Source organism: Balaenoptera musculus, chromosome 20, assembly GCF_009873245.2.
Source record: "Balaenoptera musculus isolate JJ_BM4_2016_0621 chromosome 20, mBalMus1.pri.v3, whole genome shotgun sequence".
NCBI classification, from domain to species: Eukaryota; Metazoa; Chordata; class Mammalia; order Artiodactyla; family Balaenopteridae; genus Balaenoptera; species Balaenoptera musculus.
The window spans coordinates 50644948-50663014 of NC_045804.1; the positions used below are offsets into that span (position 1 = coordinate 50644948).

Below are 18067 nucleotides of genomic sequence, written 5' to 3' on the forward strand. Positions count from 1 at the left end.
GCAGAGAAGAAAGCTTGGAGTGGTCTGGGGGAATGGACTCAGCAGGCCCCCAGGAGTCCAAGAAGACCCCACTGCAGCCGTCTGACAATGATTGGTGTGATTCAGTCAGCCACACACCAGTATCATCTTTAATTCTTACAACACCCTGGACGTAGGAATTATCATGCCCATCTTTCAGATGAGGAAACTGAGGAATCAGCTTGCCCAGGGTCACGCAATCAGGATTTGAACCTGTATGTCTCAGGCCCCCACAACTCAACCACTGCAGGAGACTGAAGCAGAGACCAGGGTCCCGGTAGGAAGGTGACTGCAGATAGGCTCTGAGGGCGGGGCTGTGGCGTCTCTGATCTCAGGCCCTTTCTCCACCGCCCAGGCCCCGCCTCTACCCCTCCCAGCGTTGCCTGGAAGTGTGGGGTGAGAGCTCCTCTTAGGACACCCCTTCCACTTAGGGAAAGAATCGCACCCCCCCAGGCTCTACCCAGGAGAGGATCCTCTCCTCCTTCCTCACCAGCACCCCCCCTCCCCCCGGGGCAGGGAGTACCGCCACCTGCATCCCCACCCTCCAGGCCCCAGGGCCCACTGGCCCCAGAGCGGTCAAGCTGAGATGACGGTCAAGCTGGATTTTGAGGAGTGCCTTAAGGACTCACCCCGCTTCCGGTAAGTGTGCACAGGTCTCCGGGGGCAGGGGAGGGGGGCGGGCAGAGGCGGGGAGGTCCAACACCCCCTAATACACATGCACAACCTTCCCCAAGTCGGAGGATGTCTTTCCAGGGAGTAAGTCTCAAAGGGACAAGATCCAGCTTATGGGCCAAAGCAGTACCTCTGCTATCGAATCTCGTGCTGATGCTTGCCACCCACTGCATGTGTGAAGGGGGTCCCTCCAGCCTCTCTCACTCCCAGAGCTGGCATCCCCTCCTCCCTCTCTCTGGACCCCTGCCCCTCCCCCAGCACCTGCGCTGGGCGGTTAGCAACTTCCTGCCCTCGCCACATCCACCCTCTTTCTACCCTTCCTGCTCTGGCCTGGGCCGTAGTAGCTCCCACACTGTGCAGAGTGAGCGAGCCAGAGAGGGTGGGTGGGCAGTTCTTAACCCATCAGCCTTTTCCGTCTGTACCCTTCGCCCCCTAACCCCGACCCCCAACCCTGCTGAGGTGGACAGACCAGATGGACCCAAGCTCTGTTCCTGTGACCCCATCCCTCCTTTCCCAGAGCCTCTATTGAGCTGGTGGAAGCCGAAGTGTCAGAATTGGAGACCCGGCTGGAAAAGGTGATCCTGACGTGGAGAGGGGTGACCGGGGTGGGATTAAGATGAGAGAGGTGAGGCCAGGGAGAAAACTAGAGACCAAGAATGAGTTCTGGGGATTACTGAATGCTAACCAGGTGGGGTAGATGTTTGGGGCTACAGAGGAGCCAAAAAGTGGTTCTGTACCCTCAAGGAGCTCAGAATCTTGGAAAACAAGACTCACCTGTGGGCTTACTTGGTCGGTTCTTGAGACCTGCATTAAGCGAGCCGTGGGCGCCTCAGGGAGAAGCAGGCTGTTTCTGCCCTCAGGGGGCTCACAGACTAACCATGGAAAACAAACCAGTAAAACACTAGAACACACACAGTAAGGCCTTCCTAGATATTCTTTATAAAAACGGCACACTCCCACTCCCCTTATTTGGCTTTTTTTTTTCTTTACAGCCTTTCTCTCGATCTGACACGTTATACGTTTACTCGCGGTATTAGTTTTCTATTATTGTATAACAAATTATTACAAACTCGGTGACTTAAAACAACGCACAGGTGTTATCGCAGTTTTTGTGGGTCAGGAGTCGAGCACAGCTTGACTGTGCTCCCTCCGCTCAGGGTCTCACAGGCCGCAGCCGAGGTGTTGACAGAGGCTGTAGTCTCATCCACAGCTCAGGGTTTTCTTCTGAGCTCACGTGATTGTTGGCAGAATTCAGGTCCTTGCTGTTGCCGGATGGAGGCCCTCATCTCCTAGAGGCCTCCCACAGTTCCCTGCCACCGGGCCCTGTCCGTAGGCAGTTTACGTCATACAGCCTGCTTCTTCAGTGCCAGCAGCAGAGTCTCCCTTGCATGTGTTGGCAAGATGGCGTCAGTTTACGTCAGAATGTGACTACAGGAGCGAATCCATCACCTTTGTCATTTGGGGGTGCCATCCCATCGCCCTTGCCATATCGTATTCTACTGATTAGAAGCAAATCACAGGTCTCACTCCCCCACACTCAAGGGGTCAGGATTATGCAAGGGTGGAATCATCAGGGGTCACCTTAGCCTGTGTCTGTCAGGCTTGCCAATTTTTTTTCTTGTCTACTCTTCCCCACTGGAAGCTAAGTGTCATGAGGAACTTTTACATTTTGTTTTTGCTCAATCCCCAGTGCCTATACCATGGCCTGAAAGTTAGTAGGTGACCAAATAATATATACATTTTTTAATTGACGTGTAGTTGATTTACAGTGTTGTGTTAGTTTCTGCTGTACTGCAAAGTGATTTAGTTTACATATGAATATATACATATATTTTTAAGTTAAACTTTGTATTTTTAGTTAATTGCAGAGTCACAAGAAGTTGCAAAAATAGTACAGAGAGATCCCACGTACCTATCTCCCAGCTTCCCCCAATGACAGCATCTTCCATAACTGTAGTATACTACCCATACCAGGAAATTGCTGTTGGCATGATACAATAAACTGTCTAAAGACTTTACTTGGATTTTACCTGTTTTGCGTATACTCTTAAAAAAAATCTTTGTGTATAATTCAATGGCACTTTATCACACTTATAGATTCTCATAACCATCACACTCAAGATACAAAACTCCTATCACCACAAAGGAACTCTTTTGTGCCATTCTTTGTAATGATAACCCCCTCCCCAGCCTCTTCCTTATCCATGACAACCACTCATCTGTTTTCTATCTCCAGGCTTTTGTCATTTCTAGATTGTTATCTAGGTAGAATCATATAGTATGTGACCGTTCAAGATTGGCCTCTTTTTTCCTCTCATAATAATGTCTCTGAAGTTTAGTCAAGTTGTGGCCTATCAGTAGTTATCAGCAGTTCATTAATAGTTCACAGATGAATAGCTCATTCCTTTTGCATTGCTGCCCCATGCTATTGTATGGATGTACCAGTTTGTCACTAGTGCAATCTTATGAAAGTTCCTTATTCAGATATTTGGGAAGGAAGGTGGGGTGGTTAAGGAAAGGATTGGACACTCAGTCCACCACCTCCACACAGTGGAGTTGTGATCATCTGGGTCGTTGTCCCTTGTCACAGACACCGGATGGTGACATCTGATAAGGTTTGATCATGGTCAGTTGCCTGACCATTACTGACCCTGCCAGCCATCTTCAAGTCAAGCTATATTTCCCTGAAGCCTTCACTAGCCCTAAAAAGTGTTTTTCAGTTCAACGAAAGTTCCACAAGCACCAATGTAGCCCACGTTCTCTGAGCCCCTGCTTCCCAGGATTTCCTCATAGAACCTCTATGGTGGTCTCCTGTTCCCTGGGCTGAGCTGACAGGCTCCACAGACACTTGCCCCATCCCAGATATGGTGACTCAGGCTAGAGCCAATGGTGTCACCTCAGGAGCAAAGCAATTCCTGCAGGTAACAAGGGCCAGGGGTCAGAAGACCTCGCTTTGGCTTCTGGGTCGGCCACCTGGCTCTCCCAGAGATCCTCCTCCGGCCAGTCACTTGTCCCTTTGTTTATCAAGCCTCCTTGTTTGTAATTAGGGCCAGACAGAATGGGCCCTAGGAGCACCATCTTTGCCCTGACCCTCGGGCCTAGCTGACCGATTAATATTTATGAGGGAATGTTCACTAAGCACAGAATGGACAACTCTAGACAGTAAATACTGTAGAATTTAATACCAACCAGGTGGAACATTCATGCTAGGAGTCAGAGCGTGAGGATGGCATTTCTGGGGAACTCTGGATCCAAGCAGACAGAGCAGGGCAGGAGAGACGTTTTGGAGGTGAAGCTGACACTGGCTTTGGTGACAGGCTGGGAGGAATTTTGTTCCAGGCACAGAGTAGTGGGAGCAAAGAAACAGAGATGAGAAAGCACCATGTGTGTGTTAGAAACTGGACTGGGCCACAGAGGAGTGTAGGTGAGGAGGGGAGGGAGGGGCACAGCCCTGGGAAAGGGGAGAGGAAGTAGGACAGGAGCGGGGGTGGCACTGGGTATTGGTGGCGCGTGGCACGACTCCCTGTTGCTCTGTTGCTTCCTAGCTCCTCAAGCTGGGTAATGGCCTCCTGGAAAGTGGGCGCCACTACCTTGCCGCCAGCCGGGCCTTCATCGTTGGCATTTGTGACCTGGCCCACCTGGGTCCACCAGAGCCCATGATGGCGGTATGTGGAGGGTCCAAACCAGGCTGGGGTGGGAGAGATCCTGTGGAAGGGGAGGGTTGGTCTGGGGTCTGCGGGTCTCAGGCCAGAGCAGGCTGGGTCTAGGGATGGGAGGGCCCTACCGCCCACGCCTGGTACTCTCTCTCTGCCTCTTCTTGCCTAGGAGTGTCTGGACAATTTCACTCAGAGCCTGAGCCACAAGCTGGACAGCCACGCAGTAAGTGGGGATAGGTAGGGCTGGTGAGGGGAGCAAGGGCGTCTGCGGTCCTGACCCCCACCTGCCAATTTCTGCTTCCCTCAGGAGCTTCTAGATGCCACCCAGCACACACTGCAGCAGCAAATCCAAACTCTGGTCAAGGAGTGAGTTAGGAGGGAAACCAGTCCTCCAGCCCTCTTCCCATTGCCGCAGGGGCCTCCCTGAATGAAGGAGTTGTGAGATTGGGGGCTTCTGGTGGCCTGATTGTTATCCCCCATCCCAAGGATCCCCTTGGAGTTCTGACCGTCCATAGGCTACCTGCAAGGCTGTGAGCGAATCTCAGGGACTTCACTGCTGGGGGCAGGCGGGTGTATCGGTGATTTTCTGTCATCCCCACACCCCCAGAGGTCTCCGGGGCTTCCGAGAGGCTCGGCGGGATTTCTGGCGGGGGGCTGAGAGCCTGGAGGCTGCTCTTACCCACAACGCAGAGGTCCCCAGGCGCCGGGCGCAGGAGGCAGAAGAGGCCGGAGCTGCTCTGAAGATTGCTCGAGCCGGGTACCGGGCACGGGCCCTGGATTATGCCCTGCAGGTGCCTGCCCCAACCTGTCTTCTTGGGGTGCCAGGACCCCAGTCACCTCGAGGCTGGAGAGTCACTGGTGTGCAGTGGGTGGGTTGGGGGGTGGGTGGGTCGTGCGTCTGTGTTTTCAAGGCTGACCTGAGGTCTTTTGGGCTCTCAGATCAATGTGATTGAGGACAAGAGGAAGTTTGACATCATGGAGTTTGTGAGTCGCAGTGGGGGCGAGGGCAGGGAGGGGAGGAGCCTGCTGCTGGGAGCAGGAGGGAGAGGAAAAGAGAGGGGTCTGCCCCCTGCCCACCTTGTCCCCCAGGTGCTGCGTCTGGTGGAGGCCCAGGCTACCCATTTCCAGCAGGGCCACGAGGAGCTGCGCCGGCTGGCCCAGTATCGCAAGGAGCTGGGTGGCCAGGTATAGACCCAGGGCGCAGGCAGGTGGAAGAGGGAGGGTAGGGGCTCTGAGATGACTCTCCTGGCCTGGTTTTGGGAGGCTGGGGCCATCTGAGATGCCCCTCCTGTGCTCAGTTACACCGGCTGGTCTTGAATTCGGCTCGAGAGAAGAGGGACATGGAGCAGAGACACGTGCTGCTGAAACAGAAGGTAAGGGCTGGGGCTGCCGGCAGGAAGCAGATGGGCCTGGGGCCTTGGTCTCTGCCCACTTCAGTTGCCCTTTGACCCTTTTGTGCCCCCAGGAGCTGGGTGGGGAAGAGCCAGAGCCAAGCCTAAGGGAGGGGCCTGGTGGCCTGGTCATGGAAGGGCATCTCTTCAAACGGGCCAGCAATGCATTTAAAACCTGGAGCAGGTGAGGAGCGGACACCCCAATCGGCCAAACCCATCAGGTTAAAGTTTTTTGAGTGTGCTAACTACAGCCAGGAAAAACAGACAAACCCCCTGCCTTCAGAGAGTTTACATTCCATCAGCAAAGACAGACAAGAACGTAATAATTAAGTAAATTATCTCTTAGAAGGTAAGAGTACCATAGGTGAAAAGTAATAAAGCAAGCAATGTGGAGAGCTGGGGAGGAGTTGCAATTTTAAATAGGGTGGGCAGGGAGTTCCCTGGTGGCCTAGTGGTTAGGATTCCGGGCTTTCACTGCCGTGGCCCGGGTTCAGTCCCTGGTCAGGGAACTGAGAGTCCCGCAAGCTCTGTGGCCAAAAAATAATAATAATGATAAAAATAAATAAATAGGGTGGTCAGCAAAGGCCTCATGAAAAGATGACTTCTGAGTGAAAACTGGAAGGATATCTGGGAGAGAATGTTCTAGGCAGAAGGAGGAGCCAGCACCAAGGCCCTGAGGAACCTGGAAGGTTTGAGGAACAGAGAGGAGGCCCAGGGTGTGGACAGAGGGAGGGAGGAGGAAGTGGTAGGAGATGCAGGTGGAGCTAATGAGGACGTGAATCATGACAGGGCCTTGTTGGCTCTACTCTGAGGGAAGTGGGGAGCCATCGCAGGGTGCGGAGCAGGGTGGTGATCTGCTCTGACTCGACCCCTTCCCCTTCCAGGGCCACTGCTGGCCCATATGGGATCTTTGCGCAAATTAGAAGACAAGAGCCGCTTCTCCAAGATACTTTTTTTTTTTTTTTAATTTTAAATTTAAATTAAAAATTTTGGGGGCCACACTTCATGGCTTGCAGGATCTTAGTTCCCTGACTGGGGATCGAACCCGGGTCCTCGGCAGTGAAAGTGCAGAGTCCTAACCACTGGACTGCCAGGAAATTCCCTCCAAGATACTTCTACTTGCCAAAACATTGTAGCAATAGACTTATTAGACAATGCATTTCACTGCCATCTGCTGGAAAGTTGTCTTCATAAATGTTATCAAATCTGGGGTATTCGAGATGTGAATAGCACCCCTTAGATGTCCCTGGCTGCGCCTCTGTCACCCTCCTCTGGAACATCTCATGGGATGGGCAGCCCGGTCTCTCTCCTCTCAGCAAGATCCTTATGGGACTAAGAGCACAGCCTCTCTCCTGTCTGTCCCAAGCCGCATTCCAGTGCCGCCCATGTCATTAACCCTACTTCTGCCTCTTCCAGACGCTGGTTTACTATTCAGAGCAACCAACTGGTTTATCAGAAGAAGCACAAGGTGAGTAGGCCCGGATCCTGGATGCCTGGGCCCAGGAGGACTGAGCCCTGCTGTGGCTGCCTGGACTCCTGCCCCCCTGTCTCCTTTCCCTGCCAGGACCCTGTGACTGTGGTGGTGGATGACCTTCGTCTCTGCACAGTGAAGCTCTGTCCTGACTCAGAAAGGCGGTTTTGCTTTGAGGTGGTGTCCCCCAGCAAGTGAGTGCAGTGCTCAGGGGTGACACCCGTATATCTCAATTTTACCAACTGGAAAGGCAGGGCCAATCACAAAGGCATCCCTGGAGCAGGATCTTGGAGGCCCCTAATGCAGCCCCAGGCATTAGCCCTTTGGTGGCTCAATTGGGGGGCAGGCTAGGGGAGGATCTAGGCTGAAGGGGGATATCTGGAAGCATATTACCGACTGGTGCAGAGGTATTTCAATATGAGTGGTGCCAGCTGAATACTAGCTGAATGTCACCCTGCCTGTCCTGCCACTCGGCTCCCCAGGCCTCAGACCCCTCCCTGCCCTCCCGCTGCCCCCCTGCCCAGGTCCTGCCTCCTGCAGGCTGACTCAGAGCGCCTCCTGCAGCTGTGGGTCAGTGCTGTGCAGAGCAGTATCGCTACGGCCTTCAACCAGGCTCGCCTTGATGACAGCCCCCGGGGTCCAGGCCAGGTACCTTAACATGGGGGTGCAGGGCCAGGCTGCCCAGGGAGATGGGACATGGCTTCCCCTAGACCTCAGAGCCACTCTTTCTTCCCCTGTCTCCCCCAGGGCTCAGGACACCTGGCCATGGGCTCCGCCGCCACCCTGGGCTCTGGCGGGATGACCAGGGGAAGGGATTCTGGTGGGGTCGGGCACGTGGCAGCCCAGGTGCAGAGCGTGGACGGCAACGCCCAGTGCTGTGACTGCCGGGAGCCGGCCCCTGAGTGGGCCAGCATCAACCTTGGCGTCACCCTCTGCATTCAGTGCTCCGGCATCCACAGGTCACTCCCCAAGGTCCCAAGCGCGGGCCCCTGCTCTTTCTGGCGGCAGTGGAGTTGGGTGGAGGCAAGCTGGAGCCCAGCACAGGGGCTCCTCCCTCCCTTCCCGCCCTGCCTGGGCTTCCTCTCAGATTCTGTCTGTCGCTGGGCACAGGCCTGGGCCGATCCTGTGGGGCACAAGGTGGACCCAGGTGGGCCCAGCCCCTCAGTGTCCTGGTCTGGCCCGGGAAGGGGGGCACCCAGGGGAGTTGAGTGGCTTGACTGGAGGAGGTGCGGGGTCAGGGCTGCTGAGGGCGGGGGAGCTGACGAAAAGCAGAGAGAGATGTCGTGAGGCCTTAGCAAGTCTATGCGCCCCTCGCCCTGCATGCCCTGCATCATTCCGGTGGAAGTGGGGAGGGGGAATGGCGTGGAAAGAGTTGTCCCGGCCAGGGTGCCTGGAGAGAGGGGAGGTGGCTGGAGAGGATGAGAAGAAGAGAGAAGAGGGAACGGTGAACAGGCGGGCTCCTGCCAGATGCAGGTCAAGGCTGCATGGCCCTGGCTGCCCTGCTGCCTCCTGGCCCGGCGCCTCTGCACGGGACCCCCATGCCGGACCTTGCCCCCAAGTCTCTCCAGGAGCAGCAGCAGCTTCCCCGGCTGCTTCCCCCACAGAGGGTCCGACTTCCCCTCTTCCCTCCAGGAGCCTGGGAGTTCATTTCTCCAAAGTCCGGTCCCTGACCCTTGACTCATGGGAGCCGGAACTCGTGAAGGTGACTTGGGGTGCTGTGAGAGTGTGGGGTGGGGTGAGGGCAGGGCTGCAGAGCCCTGAGGGGTCAGACACTCACCCGCACCCTCCCCGTCTGTCTCTGCCTCTGCCTGGGCCGCCTGAAGCTCATGTGTGAGCTGGGGAATGTCGTCATGAACCAGATCTATGAGGCCCGTGTGGAGGCCATGGCCGTGAAGAAGCCAGGGCCCAGCTGCTCCCGGTGAGGCTGGGGTGGAGGGACTGGGGCTGCCCTCCTTATGGGCAGGGAGGGAGGAGAGCCTGGGATGGGAGGAGGGAAGACTGTCCCCTTCTTCTCCCACAACCCTCCCCCACCAGGCAAGAGAAGGAGGCCTGGATTCACGCCAAATACGTGGAGAAGAAGTTCCTGACCAAGCTTCCCGAGATTCGTGGGCGAAGAGGTGGCCGGGGCCCCCCGAGGGGGCAGCCTCCTGTGCCCCCAAAGCCGGGCACCATCAGGCCCCAGCCCGGGAGCTTCAGACCCAAGCCAGGTATAGGGTTGGCTGGGCATTTGTTGAGCGCCTGCTGTGTGCTCAGCACGGTGCCAAGCCGGGTGGGGAGGCACAGAGTCTGGGGCCACGTCTTCCCCTCGAGCCTGTTATGGGGGGCCACAGCCCACTGGTTTTTCGAGGCAAGAGTTTCGGGGATTACGGTGAAGGATGGGAAGGACCGTGGGGCTGGGAGGAGGCAAGCAGGGCTATGTGAGGGTGTCACCAGCATGAGAAGAGTCAGGAGAATGATCTAGGGTCTCCAGAGGCCTGTGGAGGAGGGTGTGAGTTTGGCTGGAACCGAGGGAGCCAAGAGAGCTAAGGCTGACCGTCAGCTCACCCCCGACATCCCAGCCAGTCAGGGTGGTCGGACAGGAAGAGGTGAACACTGCCATCTATCCCATATGCCCTAGGGGACCTACCCACATCCACTCACACCCACGATCACCTCCCACCACAGTCCCCAGTCTTGAAGGCCTCCCCACAGTTGAGAAGTGACCTATCCCATTACAGCATCAGGGGACTGTGCTGAGGGTTTTCTTCCCAGATTCACAGCTGGTTCCCCCTAACAGAGCCACCCTCTGAGGACCTGGGCAGCCTGCACCCTGGGGCCCTGCTGTTTCGAGCTGCTGGGCATCCTCCATCCCTTCCCACCATGGCTGATGCCCTCGCCCATGGAGCCGATGTCAACTGGGTCCACGGGGGTCAGGAGAATGCCACACCACTGATCCAGGCCACAGCTGCTGTGAGAGTCTTGCTGACCTCCCCACCCCACCCCACCCTTAGGCTCCTCCTCTCCTCCCCTACTCCGGACTTCGGTCCCAGCTCTTAGCCTCTCCCACCTCATAGGGAGCGATAACCAATCGAGCCTGGTTGCTAAGAGTGTGAGGTTTGGAGGTAGACAAACCTGGGTTTGAACCCAGACCCTCACCACTTACAATTATGAACCTTCCTGTACCTCAGTTTCCTCATCTGTAAAATAGGGATAACATACCTCATTAGGTTGTACTATGGATTTAATGTATGAATACATGTAAAGAGCCGGAGCAGAGCCTGCCATCCCATACCCACCCTCTGAACTGACCCCACTCTAAAATATCTTTAAATTTGCCTCAAAAGATGCCACCCTCTATCCCCATTCTCTACTTCTCCACGCAGAATTCTCTTCTGGCCTGTGAGTTCCTCCTCCAGAACGGGGCAAACGTGAACCAAGTGGACAGCCACGGCCGAGGCCCGCTCCACCATGCAACCATTCTTGGCCACACGGGGTAGGGGCGGCAGGGATAATGACCTTGAGGAGGAAGGCTCCAGACAGGGTGAGGGGCCGGCTGAACTTGGCTATCCTGTCCAGGCTGGCCTGCCTCTTCCTGAAACGGGGGGGCCGATCTGGGAGCCCGAGACTCTGAAGGCAGAGACCCCCTGACCATCGCCGTGGAAACAGCCAACGCTGACATCGTCACTCTGTGAGGATGCCTGAAGAGGCGGGGCTAGCGCTTGCACTATCCACTTGGGCGGGGCTAACGCCGAGACCCCAGCGTGCTAGGCGGGGCCTGGGGAGGGGCGGGGCCAGCTCCAGGACTAGACATTGAAAGGATGCTTCAAGTGTTGACTGAGGCTTGGAGTAGGCAGGGGGGAGGGCAGGGTCCGAGGAAGGTGAGTTTATTCTGAGAGAGGCATCATTCATTAACATTGTTGTCAGGCATCTTTAAAGCACTAGACCCTGGGGAAACAGGTGAATGAAACAGCCCAGCTTAAAGGATGGGAGTTGGGGCGGGGGGAGTGAGGAGAATGTCATTCATTCCTTAATTCCCTCCCCTTCAGGCTGCGATTGGCAAAGATGAGGGAGGTCGATGCGGCCCAGGGCCAGGCTGGTAAAGTACCCCCCACCCCCCTCTCTGCCCACACAACATTGTAACTCTGGGCTTCTGGCCGCTGGTGAACCGTCCCCAACCCCCTGTGCCCAGCTTCATTGATTAATTACATCATTTATTCAACAAACATGTATTGGGCGCATCCTACGCGCCGGGTCCTTGAAACAGAGCAAAGAATAGGCGAGGGCGCCACCCTGACGGTGCAGATGTCCCTTCCACCCACGCTGGAAGCGCGTGCTCTTACCAGGCCGGGCTGTCCCTATTGTACTCTCCCGTGCTAGGGCCCAGCCACCCGGCCTCCCAGCCCTTCCTCCCTCCCCTCAGGAGACGAGACGTATCTCGATATCTTCCGCGACTTCTCCCTCATGGCGTCCGACGACCCGGAGAAGCTGAGCCGGCGTAGCCATGACCTACACACGCTTTGATCCCAGGCCTTCGAGGGCCCGCACCCCCTATCCCTGCCCTTCCCACCGCCCGTCCCTTTCTATTAAAGCCTTTGTGCTTTGTTCTTCAAAGTTCATTTATTGAGCACCCCCGTCGGGCAGGTGAGGTGTAGGACACTGAGGCTTCTGGGGTGCAGGAGCGATTGGGGGTTTGCGAACTGGAGTCACTCGAGGGGCGACTCCCGGGGAGTGAACTGGGAGCTTCGGCCTCGGCCCGAGTGCGGCTCTGAGGCGGGGCTCGCGGGCTCAGGAGACGTGGCCAGACCCGTCAGGCCCGGCAGAGGCCACTTGCGTGGGCTGGGTCCAGCCTTCTCTGGGGGGGATGGGGGGGGGTGCTGGCATCGGGCGGGGATGGAGAGGCTGGCTCGGGCCACCCCAGCCCGGAGGCATCCCTGGAATGCGGCAGCTCAGCACCCGCCCCCTCGGGAATTCCCTGCGGGAGCAACTGAAAAGAAACTGGTCCCCAACCCCCGAAGGCTGGGCCTCAGTTTCTATAGCGGCCGGATAGGAGACGTCGGCCCCCGCCGAGTTGCAGACGTGAGGTCGGGCACACATAGGGGCCAGTGGGGCCGTCGCGGCCACATCCTTAACGACGCGCCTGAGTCACCCTCCAGACCCCACCCGCGCTAGCATCCGCCAGTCCAGCCCGTCAGCCCCGTCTCTCCAGTTCGCTACTCGTCTTCCACCACCACCCGAGCCGCGCGCTCCGGGCGGGGGCGGGGGCGGGGGCGGGGGCGGGGGGCGGGCCGCCCAGGGGGCGGGGCTGCCTCTTAAAGGGCCCCCGGCCACTGCCCTTAGGCCACCTCCTTGGGGCGGAGAGTACTTAAGCGGCTGCGGCGAAACCCGGAGAAGGCGGCGGCGCCCGGTCCCGAGAATCCCGGCTGCTTCCATAGGAGTCCTAGGACACTCCCAGCTCGGATTGAGCGTGTATCTTCGCTCTCCAGCCGATACAGAGGCACCTCCGCCATCGGCTCCGGTCAGCCTCGCCTCCTTCTCCTGGGACCAGCGCCGGAGCCAGGCCAGGCCTCTGACTGGCCCCCGGAGCCCTGCGTGGACTCGCCCACGGTGACAGCGGTCTGCCCGAGAAGCTGGTCCCTTCAGAGTCGGCCGTGTGCTCGCCACCGTCACCTGCTGGTTGGATTGCGGAAACCCACTGTCTGAAGACCACAGAAAGGAATCGCCGACCACCCAGAATCGGATGCGTCTGGACCTAAATCTCCCGTCCCTCTCTGACTTCCCTCTGCTCGTTTCATCCGTTCTCTCAACCTTTCCGGCGTTTCTGTGCCCGGAAACCCTCCCCCACCACCCAGGTAGCTGGGGTGAGCCCCCAATCTTGCTGCCTTGTACTCCAACCTGTGCCTCCGACCCAGAGACAGCCTGAACCTTACGACCCAGTTCTGCACACATCCAGGAAGTTCTGCCTTTTCTTCTCTTTCGGTGTCTTCGATACTCCTCAAAATTTCTCCTCCTCCTGTGCCCTCCTCGCCCCCCTCCTTTGGGGGCCCCGTGACCCTGAATGTCGGGGGCACGCTATATTCCACTACTTTGGAGACCCTGACTCGATTCCCAGACTCCATGCTGGGGGCCATGTTTAGGGCCGGTACCCCCATGACCCCCAACCTCAATCCCCAGGGAGGCGGCCACTACTTTATCGACCGAGATGGCAAGGCCTTCCGGCACATCCTCAATTTCCTACGGCTGGGCCGCCTGGACCTGCCCCGTGGATACGGGGAGACAGCGCTTCTCAGGGCAGAGGCTGACTTTTACCAGATCCGGCCCCTCCTGGATGCCCTGCGGGAACTGGAGGCCTCTCGGGGGACCCCGGCACCCACAGCCGCCCTGCTCCACGCAGACGTAGATAGCAGCCCCCGCCTGGTGCACTTCTCTGCTCGTCGGGGCCCACACCACTATGAGCTGAGCTCTGTCCAGGTGGACACCTTCCGGGCCAACCTCTTCTGCACTGACCCTGAGTGTCTGGGTGCCATGCGTGCCCGATTTGGTGTGGCCAATGAGGACAGGGCAGAGAGAGGCCCACACTTTCATCTGGAATGGGCCCCCTGCCCTGCAGAGCTCCCCGAAGTGGAGTACAGGAGACTGGGGCTGCAGCCGCTGTGGACTGGGGAGCCAGGAGAGCGACGGGAGGTGGTGGGCACTCCGGGCTTCCTGGAGGAGGTGCTGCGGGTGGCCCTGGAGCATGGCTTCCGTCTCGACTCCGTCTTCCCTGACCCCGAAGACCTGCTCAACTCCCGATCTCTGCGCTTTGTCCGGCACTAGGAACTGAGAACTAGGAATGCTGCCCTCAGTTTGACTGTGTGGGCGAGGGGGGGGCGGGTAGAAAGAATGGGTCAGTAAAGAGGGTGAAGTCTTTCCTGAGCCTCTTCCTAGCTCTGCTCCTGGAGCTGTGAGAGTCAGGGGCCCCGTTGCACCTGACTGGAGCCCAGATGTGGGCAGGAATCCCCAAACCGGAGAGAGCCCAAGGGCTCAGGAGACCAGAGGGTCTGGACTGGTGCTAATCCTGGGAGAGGTGGGGAAGCTTCCCTGGCTGGTCCTCGCCTGAGCCTGGGGACCTTCGGTGTTTCCTTGCTTGGAGCTTAGTATCCAGGGTCTGGAAAAGTGGGGATGTTTCTCTGCCCAGGCTAGGCTTAGCAGAACCGTGGAGGGACAGTGAGGTCTGGGGGAAATGAGAGACTTTGGATTGCTCTAATGTGGTCTTCTGGACGGTGACTTCTCCTGGAGCTGGTGGCCTGGCCAGGCCTGACCAATGAGAAGTCAGAACACTCTGAAACACGGGAAGGGAGATTCTTTGCTGTGTTCCAAGCCACCACTGAGAGAGACAGAAGGGCTACACCCCACCCTAGCTTGGCACAAGGGAGCTAGGAGAATCCCCATTAACTATGGGGCTGGAGCATCCCTCTGGAGATCCAAGTGTTTTAAAGGATCCCATATTGATGGTGGGGCTGGCCATGGGGAGGAGTGGGGCATCTCCTTGGGTCCTGGCCTTCCTTCCTTCATGTGTACGTGCCTGTTAGCCAGTGAGTCTGACTGATGCATGGGTCCCTGGCATCCTGGCTCCCATCCATGTCGCTGGAGGTGGTGTCTGTGTGCTGGCCTTTCTGTGGTCTCTGCGTGTCCAGGCCTGTTTGGGGTTGCCCAGAAACTGTTTTGGCACCAGGTATGTCTGCGGTGTGGGTGTGAGTAGACTGAGAATTAGTTTAATCCCAAGGTGTGTGTGTGTATATGTGCTTCACATCACCACGTAGGCAGGAGGGGCCTGCTGGGCTTTGAGTCACTAGGATCTTCTGGTGAGAAGTAAGAGAAGTCACTGGGCTTAGCTGGGCCTTGGAGGCCTGTATAGAACTCTCAGTTACTAAGGCAACAATGAGCCTGTTGCTAGGAGATAGCTGGGGAAGGCCCAAGGCTGCCCAGGGCAGAGAGGAGATGAACAGAAGAGTTTGAGAGAGTGGGGGAGGATATAGAAAGGGATGGGATACTCACAAACAACTTTTTCACTGGGGGAGTCACTTATTTATCACTGGTCATGATTTACAAGAAGAAAAATAAAGTTGCTTTTGGAACCACAAACTCGTAAAGGCTGCTGAGGGCTAGGTTGGGAGTACAGCAGAAGCCCTGCTTTCTCTGTCCATCTCCCACTAGAGATTTCTTCTTCTGGTCCCAGTTCCTTGGGCCCCAGGTTTACCCCAATCAGGGATGGAGCAGTGGCACTGTTCTGGAATGCTCTAGAGACTCCAACTGTTCTGGAACACTCTAGAACCTCCAGGCAAAGGACTGGAACCGGGATCACAGAGCATTCCAAGGCCTTCCCAGCCTAGGTGGGGCAGCCCCCGCTCCAGCACCCCCAGCGGGCCTCATGTGGATGCTGGCACTAGGTGGGATCTTCCTGGCAGCCGCCCAGGCCTGTGTCTTCTGCCGCTTCCCAGACCATGACTTGTCGGGCCGCCTGGCTCAGCTTTGCAGCCAGATGGAGGCCCAGTGGAAGGACTGTGAGGTCTCCTGGAACTTCTCGGCCTTTGCCTTAGGTAAGATCAGACATCCAGGGATGGGCTCAGCAACAGTCACCCCTGTGCCCTAAGGGGGCTGCATGTGGCCTCCCAGCTGTGCCTCTCAGCCATCTTCTCAGTCCACTGCCCTCTCTGGACACACTGGCCTCTCCCTCTGGGAGAGCTTCTTCAGACCCTGGGAAAGTCAGGAATCTCGCCCGGTCCTTACCCATCTCCACAGATGATGCATCCTTGAAAAAAGTCACAGAGAAGACTCACAGAGTCCTGAGGGTCATAGGTGAGGTCGAGGGGGAGGTACAACCTAGGGGCTTGGATGGCACCAAGGAGGGGGTTGGGAGGAGGGGGCTGGGGAGGCAGGGAAGGGTGGAGGGCAGGTGGAGACAGGAGGGCGTGATGGGGAGGTGCTGGGTGAAGGTGTGGAGGTGAACCGGCCCTGCTGAGACCCGGGGCACTATAGCTGCTCTCTGCCTCCCCAGAGATCAAAGGGTCTCTCTCCTCACTCCTTTCATATTGGAAATGGCTTCAAAAGACCAAGCTCCCAGAATACAACAGGGAAGGTACTGATGCGGGGAGGGATCAAGGGGTGCCTAGGTCCTCAGGCAAAGGAGTGTGTGGCTGAGCTCATCCACCCCCATCCTCCTTGTCTTTCATTTCAGCTCTCTGCGCTCCCGCCTGCCGTGAGTAGGAAAGGGAAGGGGTAGCAAGGGCCAGGGGCCTCGGGGGACCTGAGGAGAGCCTGCAGTTTGGGGAGGAAGTGTGGGACTCTCGCAGGGTTCAGCGAAGCTTCCCGCCCCAGAGCTGGTCCTGCTGTCTCCTGCAGGGGGCAGCACCATCCTGTACAACTGCTCCACCTGCCAGGGCTTCGAGGTGTACTGCTGGCCCCGAAAGCGCTGCTTCCCAGGTCCTTACTCCCCACCCCTGCCTCACCCCACCCAGATCTCTGAGCTGTTAGGCTACCCCAGCATCGATGGGTGCGGTTCCCGGGATCATTCACTGCCTCCTGGGTTCCCTGCAGGAAGTCACGATCTTTGGGAAGCCAGGATTCTGCTGCTCTTTGTCTCCGGAGCTGTCCTGCTCCTGGGTATTCTGAGCCTCGCGGTGGAGTGAGTTGGGGGATAAGGGCCAGAAACAGCCTCACCACCTCCGACCCATCAGTACCTTCCCCCACCCCCTATCCTTCCTCTTTCCCTCCCAGCCCCCTTCCCTTCCCTTCCCTGGGCTCCCATCCTCTGTCTTCCCTCAGGTACAGCCACCTCCAAGCAAAAAGTGACTTGTGAAGATGAGGACCGATCTTAGCCTCCAGTTCTAAGGAGCATGTGCCCACAACTTCCACTTCTCTCGTGGGGCGGGGTGGGGGGGGGAGGGCGGGCAGCTAGACCCTTAGTTCCAGCCCCAACGGTTCAGTCTTCCAGACCCTGATACCCAGACATCCCCACAATCCCAGCGTCAGATGGCTTCCAGGGACCCAGGCATCCAGCTGTGGGTCCTCCCCTCCAGTCCTCAACCAATCAGACAGGGGCAGTCACCGTGCCAGGAAAATATCTACAGAAGGAAAGAATCCCCTCCATACACACCTCCACTCCCACACCCCCTTCTGCCTGTTCCCGGAAAGCTCCTCTTGGCCCTCCTGTGACTGATTGGGAATCCGGGAATGAGTGTTCTGGAAAAATCCCTCCCCCTAGAGTGAGACCACATCAGTCAGCCTGCTGGCATGCTACCCTTCCATTTAACACTGGAAGGCTCCCACAGAGGCCCTCCTGCCAGGCCCAACTAAACCTGCTGTCAAATGGCCTCTGCCCCTGCCTGGCCTCTGTCTGCAACTGGGGAGGGCAGAGGGAGTGCGGGAGTCTCTTCTTGTAGCACAGTGGTTCTCAACGGGGAGGGGGGGGAGGGGAGGATTTTGCACGCGATGAGATGTTTGGCAATATCTGGAGACATTTTTGATTGTTTTGATTGGGGGTGTTGAGGATGTGCTACTGGCATCTAGTAGGTAGAGACCAGGGATGCCGCTAAATATCAAAAAATGCACGGGAAAGTCCTCCGCAACAAAGAGTGATCCTGTCTGAACCGTCAGCAGTGTGTGGTTGAGAAACCCTGGTATTTGGTCCTTTGGCTATCAGGAGTTTGGGTTTGGGGGATGGGAGATGGGACATGAAAAGAGAGGCCTGTCACCAACCATAAGTCTCCGCCCAAGGGCCTAGGCCGGCCTTCACCTAGCCCCGTGGTTTACAAACTGGGTCCCTAGAGGCTCCCAGTTCTCATCCAGCTGGACATTGGAGTCATCTGGGCAACTTTAAAAACTACCTGTTGCTGGGCCTCATC

General features: G+C 57.3%; 3 protein-coding genes across 4 annotated transcripts; all 3 read left to right on the plus strand.

Moving 5' to 3' along the window:
• The first annotated feature begins 171 nt into the window (after positions 1–171).
• Positions 172–11790, plus strand: ACAP1 (ArfGAP with coiled-coil, ankyrin repeat and PH domains 1). The gene is given in 24 exon segments (XM_036838237.1): positions 172–303; positions 535–657; positions 1208–1265; positions 4236–4355; positions 4516–4569; positions 4654–4712; positions 4954–5137; positions 5286–5330; positions 5436–5531; positions 5645–5719; positions 5812–5921; positions 7154–7205; positions 7302–7402; positions 7733–7856; positions 7956–8167; positions 8841–8910; positions 9032–9126; positions 9243–9415; positions 9985–10157; positions 10571–10680; positions 10764–10788; positions 10790–10875; positions 11234–11283; positions 11608–11790. Coding segments are annotated over 24 exon segments (2364 nt in total). The 5' UTR covers positions 172–235; the 3' UTR covers positions 11709–11790.
• A 684-nt stretch (positions 11791–12474) lies between these two features.
• Positions 12475–15305, plus strand: KCTD11 (potassium channel tetramerization domain containing 11). The gene has a single exon (XM_036838280.1). The coding sequence runs from the start codon at positions 13302–13304 to the stop codon at positions 13998–14000; it is 699 nt and encodes a 232-aa protein (XP_036694175.1). The 5' UTR covers positions 12475–13301; the 3' UTR covers positions 14001–15305.
• TMEM95 (transmembrane protein 95) lies at positions 14955–17536 on the plus strand. 2 transcript variants are annotated; one of them, XM_036838281.1, is made up of 8 exons: positions 14955–15035; positions 15552–15763; positions 15966–16022; positions 16222–16302; positions 16402–16422; positions 16566–16646; positions 16761–16848; positions 16989–17536. In XM_036838281.1, the coding sequence occupies exons 2-8, from the start codon at positions 15595–15597 to the stop codon at positions 17020–17022; spliced, it is 531 nt and encodes a 176-aa protein (XP_036694176.1). In that variant the 5' UTR covers positions 14955–15035; positions 15552–15594; the 3' UTR covers positions 17023–17536. The 2 variants fall into 2 exon arrangements, with proteins under 2 accessions (XP_036694176.1, XP_036694177.1); XM_036838282.1 differs by lacking the exon at positions 14955–15035 and having other exon boundaries at positions 15566–15763; positions 16769–16848; positions 16989–17015.
• The last annotated feature ends 531 nt before the right edge of the window (positions 17537–18067 follow it).